The sequence below is a fragment of the Eptatretus burgeri genome, chromosome 10 (genome assembly GCF_056783735.1).
Source record: "Eptatretus burgeri isolate ZD-2024b chromosome 10, Ebu_testis_v1, whole genome shotgun sequence".
Taxonomy (NCBI): domain Eukaryota; kingdom Metazoa; phylum Chordata; class Myxini; order Myxiniformes; family Myxinidae; genus Eptatretus; species Eptatretus burgeri.
In genome coordinates, this window is record NC_140970.1 from 4748605 (window position 1) to 4760695 (window position 12091).

Genomic DNA, 12091 nt, shown 5'->3' on the forward strand with positions numbered 1-12091 from the left:
TCTCCTCTCTGTCTCTCTCCTCTCTCCTCTCTGTCTCTCTCCTCTCTCCTCTCTCTGTCTCTCTCCTCTCTCCTCTCTGTCTCTCTCCTCTCTCCTCTCTGTCTCTCTCCTCTCTCCTCTCTGTCTCTCTCCTCTCTCCTCTCTGTCTCTCTCCTCTCTCCTCTCATTCAAGTCTCAAATTGGATATCCATGTTGAATGGAAACAATACTCAGAGAATAGCAAACCTTTACGACTTTTAGAAAATGCTCAAAACTCTCATTTTTCAAAAATATATAGTAATTCTCCAATTGAATCTGGAACGTCAACATTGAAGGATAAATGTACATAGTGGAATTTAAGTCAGGGCTACTTAACTACCACCGGTCCACAGTGAGCTCTGCTTGTTCCTCAGCAGGCTTAAACCATGGTAGATGAGCATTTTCACAGACTCAGATTTCAGTCTTTCAAAAGCCAAGGGATGAGATAAAACATCATGAAGCCATGAAACGACAATCCAATGACTTTTCATCGATTGTTCAATGACTCTTCATCGATTCCAAATCTTTTTTTTTCCAAAAATAATTGGAACCGAAGCTTCAAATCATTTCACGACGTCGTCAAATTGCACATTCCTGCAGAAGAGACCCTTTGTGACTGCTACTCACTCTTATCAAATCATTGACTCCTTTTATGGTGTAGCTACCTCTGCCACCGAAGGTGGACTGAGGTTATGTTTTCAACACTGTTTGTGAGCAGGATATCTCACAAAGTTACGGACACATTTTGAAGAAACTTGGTGGACAGGTTGGGTGTGTGACTAGGATGAATTGATGAGATTTTGGTGAAGATCCAGGCACTAGAATTCTTAAAGTGATTCTTCACAATTGAGAGATGGGGCCCAAAATGATATATAGCACATTATTTCAAAACATTGTGGATGGACGGGTTTTGACAAAACTTGGTGGATGATTTGGGTGGGTGACAACAACAAGCCAATTAAAATTTGGCTATGGTCCGGATGTAGATTCATCCCATCAGTGGGATACAAAACGTAAACTGTTTAACTTGGCAGAGGTATTCACTCCACCGATGGCCATTATTGTTTCTCATTTGTTTTCACATTTTCTTCATTTTTATTCAGCTGTTTGGGTACGCAAAGCATAAAATGGAACATTGACTTCAAAACAAAATAAAATTAGAATGGCACTCAGTGAAGAGTGTAGTCTCGCCTTGCGTGCTCATTCTGAACAAGAGGAGATTGGGACCATACTCTGTGCAGAGCGTTGGTGCTGTCTAAGCAGTCTCCTTGGCTATTGGGCACAATCCTGGACAGGTCGCCACTCTGACACAGGATACCAGCATGCTGGCACTCATTTGTGCTGACCTTGGAATTCTGAACAAAAATACCATCGTTGACTGAACATGTTACTATTATGGCCTATATCATCCATGCACCTTTGTTATGTCACATACATTTTTCCATTATCCGTAGCTTTACTGAATTGTTTCTTAGGATATTTAATGACCACTTTTGTGCACATTAAGGCTAAGTTGCTCAATGAAGATTCAGAACATGAAAAAAATAAAAAAATCAAACTCTATTCCCCATGGCGAGGCGATCATATGTATGAAGTTTCACATCGATCTGTAAAGTGGTTCTGGAGAAGAAGATTTTTTTTTTGAAAACATTTTTATTTTCAATCCAAGATGACCACCACACCACGTGATAGATGACATCATAACTTATAATTCTTCACTCGCATCGGGTTGGGGGATTAGATATATGAAGTTTCAGATTTTTTTTTTTGGATAAGGATTTCAGTTCAACCAATTATGGGTGGAATACCACTTCCTTCACCAATGGTGTCATCGTTATCACCTTGTATAACCCATGGGGAGTTGATAACTTATGTTTCAATTATTTTTGTTGAGCTGTTTTGGAGATGATGTCACGTTTAGTTTTCGCTTTTTTTTTTCCTTTAATCCATATGGCTGCCATGCCATGTGACTTATAACATCAGAGTTGTGAATAAAATATTCTCCACGGGGAGTCCCTCCGATGTTTAAAGGCTTGCATCGATCAGACAAGCAGTTGCAGAGAATTTTTTGTTTTTTTAAAGTGAAAATATATGCACAAGGAAACACAAGGAAATTTGATGCAGGAGGAGGCCATTCAGCCCATAATGCCTGCACCACATCAACACCACACCAATTTATTTATAATTAGAACGGCACTTTGGAGAGCACATACTTCTGCCAGGCTGAACAGTTTGTGTTTTGTATCCCACTGATGGGCCGGATCTGGATCCGGACGTGAACTGAAATCGAATCTATTTGTCCTTGTCATACCCCTGTTTGTCACCTGTCGTGCCCATTTGGACCCCACCTGTCTGCCAAGTTTTGTCCGAATCAGTCCATAACTTTTTGAATTATTGTGCTGTACAGTATATTGTTGTTGGCCCTATCACTCAATGGTGACGAATCACTCAAAAAGTTCTCGTATCTGGATCTTCACCATCCGGAGTTCTCGTATCAATCTTATCATTTCATCCTTGTCACACAACCAACCTGTTCACCAAATTTCGTTTGAATCCTTCCACAACTTTGAGATATCCTTTTCACAAACAGGCAAGGGTGAAAACATAACCTCTGCCCACCTTTGGTGGCGAAAGTAAAAAGAAAAATGGGAATTTTTCTTTCTTTCTTTCTTTCATGGGGAGGGGGGGGAGGGTGGGTGGACGAAGGCGGTTCTTGGGTGAGAAACAACATCAACCACACACCACTCCTTGATGAGCCCCCACAGATAACACTCCATACAGATGCACACAATCACCCATCCGTGTTCGAGCTATCTAAAAGTCCTACCAACATCCCTATACCCCTCTATCTCCAATACTTCCAAGTACCGATGCAGTTCCAATTTATACTTATATACTGTTTCTGCTGCCACTACCTTTCCAGGGAGACCATTCCATGCATTAACTACTCTCTGATAAGATGTGGACACACAGAGACTGTTACAATGTAGTCTCGCGTACCCTTTGGGGCAAGACTAATGAGCCAGTGAACATGTTTAATATCCACACAAACAATACCAGGGGATGTTTATCATTCGCAAGCATGCGAAACGTGTCTGATTGATGCCTTCCAATATCGTATCATTCCAATATGTCTCTCCAATGTCCCGTTTTCGTTTTGTTGTTCAAAAGTCCTATTTATATAAATATTCACCACTCTTCCTTTCCCCCACTCCTCCACTTCGAGTCATGTCTTTCAGAAAATTAAAAATAAATAACAGCCATTCAGTTGAGTACTCGAATCTGGAACTTTCTTGGTATTTTCAAACAAACTAATGGCGATTCATGAGGTTTTATAAATGAATGGGTTAAGGTGAATCATTCCTGCAACTTTAAGAAAGACCGAGTTCATCATTTCGGAGATAACGATTCTGGCACTTTATTGGTATTTTACATGTAACGATGCTATTTATTGCAAGTATTACAGGGTTTGATCAAACTTGCAATGTTCATGAGGAATGAGGTGTTGCAGAGATACAGAATTGGAATTGGTAAAGAAGAAGACGACGAAGAAAACCATGTTTATGATAACTGTCAGAAGGCGTAAGAGGAGGTGTCTCAAAATGTCCTCAGCCGAACGTGTATGCGAAACCAATGTGTAGCTGAGATCTTTTTTTGAGCTCCCCTCGTACTGATTATGGTATTTATCAATGCAGTGCCTGCCCTGAATACAGGTACACACTGCATATGTATCCAACTACTAACAACTAATCATCAACATGTATTTTAAGTCACTATGTGGTTGAATGGCAGGATGGCATAACACTCGCTGAGTCTTTCACAGAGTTGTTTCCCAACCCTTTTGCCACAGAATCGTTGATGCTCCGAACGCAGCGGTACAACAGAACTACCCTTCACCTCCTCCCACAGACCCCATTTGCATCCCCGCTGCCCCGAACCGTCTCCCTCCAGCCAAGCACTGTGAGCTCAAACGCGTTGCCACGGTACCATATTGTGCGGTTTCTCCTCCCCCCCCCCCATCCTGCCCTGGACCTCGAGTCCTCGGGTCACAGGAAGAATCAGGTGGCTTTATTATTAACTGTGTCGTAATATTTAATGCATTTTGGTTTTCTGTTTTGTACGAAAGAAATTATAGACGATTTCAGTGTTTCCACCAAATTTACAGTAACTACTGGATATCATTTGGTCTGATAAATGACATCACAAAACTTTCATGGGTAAAGCTTATCACTTTATTGGAACCTCTGGCTACAAGCAAGTTTGTCATTTTGTTCTGGTTTATAAAGCGAAACAAAAGGTAAATAATTGTTAGATCCACATCAGAGCTTGCTACATTTCGCACGTGCTTCACGACGGGGACGTCAAACCATCTTGAATTACTGAACAACACAAGTCTCAGGCCCATGATCTCTAATATAGCGCATGAGATTCATACATCTTGCAGAAGAACTCTTCGGGTTTATATCGGTCTGTGAGTTCGTTAACCTGCTGACCTTTAAAAAACAAACTTTACTTGATAATTGAGCCACCTTCTTTATTAACCACTCTTCCTGGTGTTGGCTTAATGGTTAGGGTGGCGGGCTTTGGATCCGAGGGTCCTGAGTTCAAATCCCACTCAGCTGTTGAATTAATACCAGGTGGGGTTAACTCGACCTGTCATCCTTCCGAGGTCAGCAAAAATGAGTGCCAGCTTGCTGGTGTCCTGTGTCGGAGTGGCGACCCGTCCAGGAATGTGCCCAATAGCCAAGGAGACTGCTTAAGCATCACCGACGCTCTGCACAGAGTATGGTCCCAATCTCCTCTCCCTCCTCCTCCTTCCTTATTCCAATAATTAATGAGCCATTTACGCTGTGCATAAAATGTACCCGTATATGCTTTGTGGCCCTGCTGTACCTGCACAATGTGCAGGTGTGCACATAGCTCGAAGAACCTTCTGCAGGTGAATTTGGTTAGAATTGGCTTGGACGTATGGACCGGTGGTGGTGCGGTACAGTTGGCATCGTACGAAGTTGGGATCAAGAAAATGAAGTCAATTTGAGAAGTTCAAATGAAGAAATCATTTGTTTTGACATAACCTCATGTCTGGGATGGTGTTTCTCTCTCGTTGAAAGATTGCAATTTTTTTTTTCATTTGTCGTGATCCAATATTTCCTTTGTCCAGTCCGTAGTCATTGATAAGCCATCGATATAAAAATAATGCAGTTTATGATTGCTTGATGATTTGTTTTTAACAACCTATTTGCCAGCAGCTTGGATTAACCGGCTTCTTGCAGGCAAGGGCTCGCCTTCGAGCCAGCGCACTTTTCATCCAGACACTACCAATGGATGCCAACACAGACTCTTCAATAGGCTCCTGCTCAGTGTCAAGGATCAGCGACTGGTGAATGGCATTGTGAGCACAACGTGAACCTCATTTCGTTTTACACCTTCCAATTGTTTCGTATGGCAGTATGAGCTTGTGCTTGATGTTTGCTCGGCTCGAATAGGGGCCATGAACTTAATCCCACCCTTTAATTAATTTCCTCTCGAGTACAAGCTTGCTAATGTTAGACAAGCTCGGTATACTATTGGAAAGTTTTCACTGTTTTCTATGTGCAGTTGGCTGCAAAAGTATTCACCCCCTCCCCCCCCCCCCCCCAAAAAAAAGATTTCACATTTTGATGCCACCTGAGCTTATTTTATGATGCTTTCAAATAAAACTTTACACAGATAGTCTTCACAAACTACTCCAAAGTGATATATAATGTGAATAAGTTGGATTACCAGAGAAAATCAGATGACTCTTAGTTGCATAAGTATTAAAACCCTTTGTCTAATTTACCCTAAATCACTTCAGGAGAAAATTATTTGTTTGAAAGGTTACAAAACAAGTGTAAGAGTTTTTACCTGTATGTAGTCGGTGGGTTCACTTAAAAATGAAGCTCCCCCACTTATCTGAGACATTTTAAGTTGTAACTTACTTGGTCAAGCAACAAGGAAAACGTGAAGACCAAGGAGCTTTCCGAAGAAGTCAGACATAAAGTGGTGGAGAAGCACTGTTCAGGAGAGGGTTATAAAAAGATTTCAAAGTCACTCATTATCCCTTTGAGTGCGGTGAAATCCATCATCAACAAGTGGAAGACGTGTTATACCACCCAGACTCGACCCATATCAGGTCGCCCATTCAAACTCAGCAGCCGGGCAAACAGGAAACTGGTTGGGGATGTCACTGTAAATTCAACAAAGATCTGCAAGGCTCTATATCCGAGATGGGGGGGGGGTCAGTGTTCCCTTCACAAAGCTGGCATCTATGGACAGATGGCAATAAAGAAGCCATTACTGAAAAAGACACATTTAAAAGCTCATATAGAGTTTGTAAAAAAAAAGCATTTTGATGATACTGTAGGCATGTGGAGAAACGTTTTGTGGTCAGACAAGACCAAAATTGAACTCTTTGGTCTAAATTCAAGGGGTTATGTCTGGCGCAAGCCTATCACTGCACCTCACCCAGTTAACACCATCCCGACTGTAAAACCTTGTGGTGGCAGCATCATGTTATGGGGCTGCTTTTCATCAGCAGGGACCGGCACGCTTGTCAGGATCGATGGGACAATGGATGGTGCAAAGTACAGGAGAATCCTTGATGAAAACCTGCGTGAGTCAGCCATGGATCTGAAACTGTGTAGCAGATTCACATTTCTTCAGGACAATGATCTGAAGCACAAAGCTAAAGCCACACTGGAGTTGATGAATAAGAAGAAAATAAATGTTCTTGAGTGGCCCAGTCAAAGTCCTTACTTGAACCAAGTGAACATTTATGGCGAGACATGAAGATTGCAGTCCATCAACGATCCCCATCAAACTTGGCAGAACTCGAGCGATTTTCACTTGAAGACCTACCCAAAAAGACTTGTAGCAGTCATTGCTGAAAGTTCTTCCACAAAGTACTGACCTCATGGGCTGAATACTTTTGCAACCAGTGAATTTTAATTACCTCCACCACCGAAGGTGAAGGTTACCCCTTTCTGTCCGTTTGTCTGTGTACAGGATATCTCAAAGTTGTAGACAGATCCGGATGAAATTTTGTGGACAGCTTCGGTGTGTGACAAGAATGAACTGATTAGATTTTGGTGAAGATCCGGATCTGGATCCGACTACTAGAATATTTTTTAAAGTGATTCTTCGCCATTGAGAGATCAGGGCTAAAAATTGTACGTAGCACGATATCTCAAAAAGTTGTGGACAGATTCGGATGCAACTTGGACAGGTTGGGTGTGTCGCAAGGACTAATTGATTAAATTTTGGTGAAGATCCCGATCCGGATCCACATCTAATAAAAGCGAGACGCGGCTCGAAGAGAGAGCTCGGCGTTCTTCTTCTTCTTCTTGTGAAGACAAAACCTTTCGGACTCGGCTCTTTTATATACACGATCCGGATCTCCTTAAATACTAAACACCTGTACACATCCTCACATTGAGGGTGCCTTTTGAGAGCGTCTATCATGAACTTTTAAATATATTTGAACATTTGCTTTAAAGTTTCGAAAAGTTCACGTTACTATTTAAAGATTATTCCATTTAATGTGTTGTAATTTCGTAAATACACTATTTTCTCATTATGAACGACGATCGTCCAGGACGGGTCTTGCTATTGGCTCTGTCAAGGCACGTGACGAAATATCGGAAGTTGTTGTTGTTGTTATTATTTTTTCTTCTTCTTCTTCTTGTTCTTCTTCTTCTGGTGAAGACAAAACCTTTAGGACGCGGCTCTTGGACACATTTGTCCTTGTTAAAGTTATTCCTTCATCGAGAGATGGGGCCAAAAACGATATAGTACTGTATAGCATGATATTTCAAAAATGTCTTTGGCCCGATATGTTCTCATGGATCAGGCATTACATGGCGGAGGTACGCGCGCCACCGAGTGCCCTTCTAATTTATGCATGTTTTTAGGAGGTATTCGTTACATGTAAACTGTTTCAGCTACATTATAAGTGTTGAGTTTAATCTCTTTAGTTATGACTAAAAAAGTTCATTCGGAAAAATTGCTTCTACATCATTTGTAATTCCCCTAAATGTGGCATTATTGGTCGGGGGTGAATAATTTTGCAGGCCACTGAACATATAATCTTTCAGTATTCACTTACTTCTAGTTTCCTTTCCTAAGGTAACACTGTGGCTTGTTTGCAGATTTGAAGTTGACAACAAGTGCAAATAACAAGAGAAGAAACTGAATACCTCAGCAGTCATATTGTTGTTGCAATACATTGCATTGTTGTTGAAGGGGTATTGCATTTGCACCAATGTCTTGCCGACCCTCCTTCGAAATCGGAGAAGTTGATTGTCCATCCATTTAATTGGTATAAGTGGCTCTGAAGTTCAGAATATGCGAGTTTGTCCAGAGCAACACCTCGAGTCACCTGTCGGGTGATTTGCTCGTCACAAACTATGGATCATTCGGAAGAGTTTTTGGATACTTGAATGTCTGCATGAGTGGTGATTTATTTGGTATAAGTGCACTGGCATGTCGGCGGCCTCTCTAATTTTATTTCGAGAGTGCGTTGTATGAAACTAAAGATCAACAAAAGCAAGCTTTAACGCGAGTCCTTCGTTCTGTTAATGCTAACGTGTGTTCATTTTAATATCACGGTGTTAATTAGGTGTAGACAAGGTGGAAATAGTCTGTCATAATTGGAATGATGTTCTCAATTGGAACGACAGTTTAATTCACCTTATAGGCCAAAAAAAACCAAACAAACGCCATTCGTACCTCAGTTCTTCACATTGCATACTTGATTAAAGGAGTTTTTAAAAATTTGATATCAGTCAACTTTGAAGTTTGAATTTGAGAATGGATGGAATGAAATGGCCATAAAATGGGGGTTGTCTAAAACGGTTGTACAAACGGTGAACGCAATTGAGATTGCTCGTTGATAGTTTCATTCAAATTGACCGGCTTGTTGAGAACTTTTGTCTGGGAAAATAAAAATGTGGTATTGAAAGACACATGAGGGTTAAGAGACCTGAGTTGAGGAAGGGCATGATTGTGATAGTATACTTTTGTAATTTTAAAACATTACTGGCTGTCTTTGCTTTCATCTCTGCAACCTTCTTTTTTAAACTGATGAACTTTTATTCGTTTTTTTTTTTTACCATCACACCTTTAAACACTTGTTTGAGTTTTTAAAATGGTGTAAATAGACAAGTGCTGACTTATTTGCATTTGTTTTGTGAACAAGCTGTTAATAAAGCATTTTATTTAATGTTCTCTTATTTGCTGTATGTTTCTTCTCCTCCTCTTCCTCCTCCTCCTCGTCACCATTTACTATTCCCACTTCACAGGGTGAGGTCGGTGGGGCAGCGTTTTTGGCTTGAGTCTGACGAACCGGTTGCAAGGCCTGACATTTCATTGAAGGTGACAGGAATTTGTAATTTGTTCAGGGTGCTAGCTGTAACTCACCTTCTCTTGAAAAAGAACACTGTGGGAACTTTCATGTCCAACAACTAATGGGAGCAGAGCAAACGGAACGCCCAGTTTAACGGTAACAGCATCCAGTGCCCGTGGTCATCCGACTTAACGTCCTTCACACATTGACAACTTTCCCTGCCTATGAGATGCCAGGATGACATTTTATTGCTGGGTTGGGATTCAAACACAGCTCGACAGCTCAGAGGTGAGTGTGCACACATCTAGGCTATTGTGCCACTATCAATACCATAGTGCTCAAAAACTTTGCTGAAAGTGAAGTTTTGTGTTGTGTTGAAGAGTTGTGAGGTGGAGGCTTGATGAGTGAGTGAGGCCAGTGGGTCTGTGTGAATGGAGCGAATGGGGAATGCATGGTGCGATGAGTGATTGGGGGGAGGAGTGATTCCTGCCCAAAGGACCCCGGGGTTGGTGTAGAGTGAGTTAGCTGGGTTAGTCAAATTGACAAAATGGAGGTCGTTTTGCTGTTGGTGGGGAAGTAGGCTTGAAACCCGCTTGGAGGGGTGCAGGAGCCCTGTTGACGGGCTGGGAGCGTGGCTGCGAAAGGTGAGTATCGCTGAGTGGGTACCCCGGGCACCGGGCTAGTCGGCCTGTGATAGGCCAAGGGCCCATGGGGGGCCGGGATAGCGTAGTGGGCACGGGTGACCCGCTGATGCGGGGCCCGGGGCGCCATATGCCACGGGGGCAGTGCGTGGGCACGGGCGACCCTCGGAAAGGGGCCCGGGGCGCCAGCCTGCCACGTGAGCGTTTCAGGGGAGTCGCCATGGAGGGCACTCCCCAGTGTTTAGGGAGCTGGTAGGCTCGGAGGCAGTGTAGTGCCTGGGGGTGCCATCGTTGGGGAATCGGCAGAGGGTAGTTCCTGCCAAGTGAGCCACGCATCCCAGCCACGAAACCGTGCAAGGGCACGGAAGAAAATTGGAGGGCATGGCCCAAAATTGTGAGAACACCAACACAGGTGACGGGAATCATGGTTGTTAGAACCGATAGTTTAAGCGAGAGGCGCTTGGTGAAAGCCCCGGGGTAGTTTTAGGAATAAAAGTTAGGGTAGATAGGAAGTGTACCCCTCCGCACCATCCATCCCTTTGCTCTCGTTGTGGGCCGCTGGACCCACTTTGGAGAAAAGATCGCTGAAATCTGAGGAGGCCATTCTGAGGCTTGAGTTGGGCCTCGACACAGGACGCGAGCTCTCCCTTATTCTTCTCCAGAAAGGGAGCATAGGGGTTGGGAGTAGGCTAGGAGACGATAGGTTAGCCGAACAAGGATGATAAAGGGGGTTAGGAGACAAATTCATTGTGGGGGAAATAAAAGTGAAAATAAAAACAAAAAAACAAAGTGGGGGCTAAATTGGTTTTGACAAATTAAGGGGGTGAGGATGAACGGAGACAGGCAAAGGCGATAGGTTGGGAGGGAGACAGTAGGGTAGGTCCAAGCTCACCTTCCGAGTGGCCAGCACCACCGCACTCCCTCCACGAACCTCCAGAACAATGCAAGGGGCTGGACAATTTCATCTGCCAGCTGTGTTTGCTGCAGGGCCTGTGCCGGCCACATCAGCTGCTGGCTGTTGCTGCAAGGCCCGTGCCCGTCGATTGTCTGCCGGCTGTTTTTGCTTCAAGGCCTGTGCCGGTCACTTCATCTGCCGGCTGTTTGCTACAACGGCCTTGCCATGCCATGCCTTGCCTGCCCACCTGTGCCATGATCCATGCCTGCTGCCCTCGATTCTGCGTTTTGCCCCATTCTGTTTTGCATCCCCCCCCCTGTTCATGGCCATGTGTGCCAGGATCCTCACGCAAATTTGCAGGGACTGCTTTGATGGCAGCTGCAACACGGGACTGCACCAGCAGCCCGTGCGCCGTGTGTTTTGTTTTCATCCATCCATCCACCGTTCATGGCTTGTGTTGTTTGAGGCGGCACCCCCCGCGTGCCACAGGGACTGCCCGGTAGGCAGCCGCACCCGGAGACTGCGGTTGTGCAGCCCGTGCACCATTGCGTTCACTGCGCCCATTTCAAAGGGGAGGCCATGGACCGCTTGTGTGCAGCCGGCCACATTCCCTGTCACCTGCATTGTTGCATGAGCCTTGGTCTGTGTGTAAGCAGCCTGGTTCCCTGCTTGTGACTTTTACTCTTTTTTCCATAGATCCTGGGCCATGGTTCATGTAAATTTATAAGTTGTTAAGTTGTAATTGTACATGAGTGCGCCCCCGGCATGTATGTCTTAGCGCCGGCAATTTATTTAAATCGTCTGTATGAGTGGGTTTGTTTAGTTAGTTACTCAGCCCGTAGGTTATTTATTTTGGGGACACAAATACACCGAATGTCGCACTCAGGGATCCGAAGGTAAATCGTACTATGGGGAGAACTACACATGATGGCACATGAAAATTTGACGACTCGGGACGAGTCTGTAAAAAAAGGGAGGGGTAGTGTTACCGCTGTGGAAATTCGCAATACACCATAAAGGTTCCTTAGATCAGTTATGACGCTAAAGGCCCTGTCACACCTTGACGTTTTAGCCAGCAATGGCAACGTAACGCATAAAAATGTATGTAAAACGTTGGCGTACGCTGAAATTTTGATTTTAAAAAAAAGTTTTGGACGTATTTTAACGAGTTGG

General features: G+C 43.7%; 1 protein-coding gene and 1 long non-coding RNA gene across 7 annotated transcripts in view; one reads left to right on the forward strand and one right to left on the reverse strand.

Moving 5' to 3' along the window:
- LOC147017859 (uncharacterized) overlaps window positions 1-9263 on the forward strand; it is a 44554-nt gene extending 35291 nt beyond the window's left edge. For 4 of the 6 annotated variants that reach the window (XM_085896918.1, XM_085896919.1, XM_085896920.1 and 1 more), the window contains exons 9-11: window positions 3869-3978; window positions 5265-5410; window positions 8187-9263. In XM_085896918.1, coding sequence (XP_085753044.1) covers window positions 3869-3978; window positions 5265-5410; window positions 8187-8192 — 262 coding nt within the window. In that variant the 3' untranslated portion in view covers window positions 8193-9263. The remainder of the gene's footprint in view (window positions 1-3868; window positions 3979-5264; window positions 5411-8186) is intronic. The other 2 variants (XM_085896923.1, XM_085896924.1) reach the window with 2 other exon arrangements.
- The window catches only part of LOC147017858 (uncharacterized), a 129495-nt gene that overhangs the window by 77198 nt on the left and 40206 nt on the right, over window positions 1-12091 (reverse strand). The gene's annotated exons all lie outside the window — the stretch shown is intronic.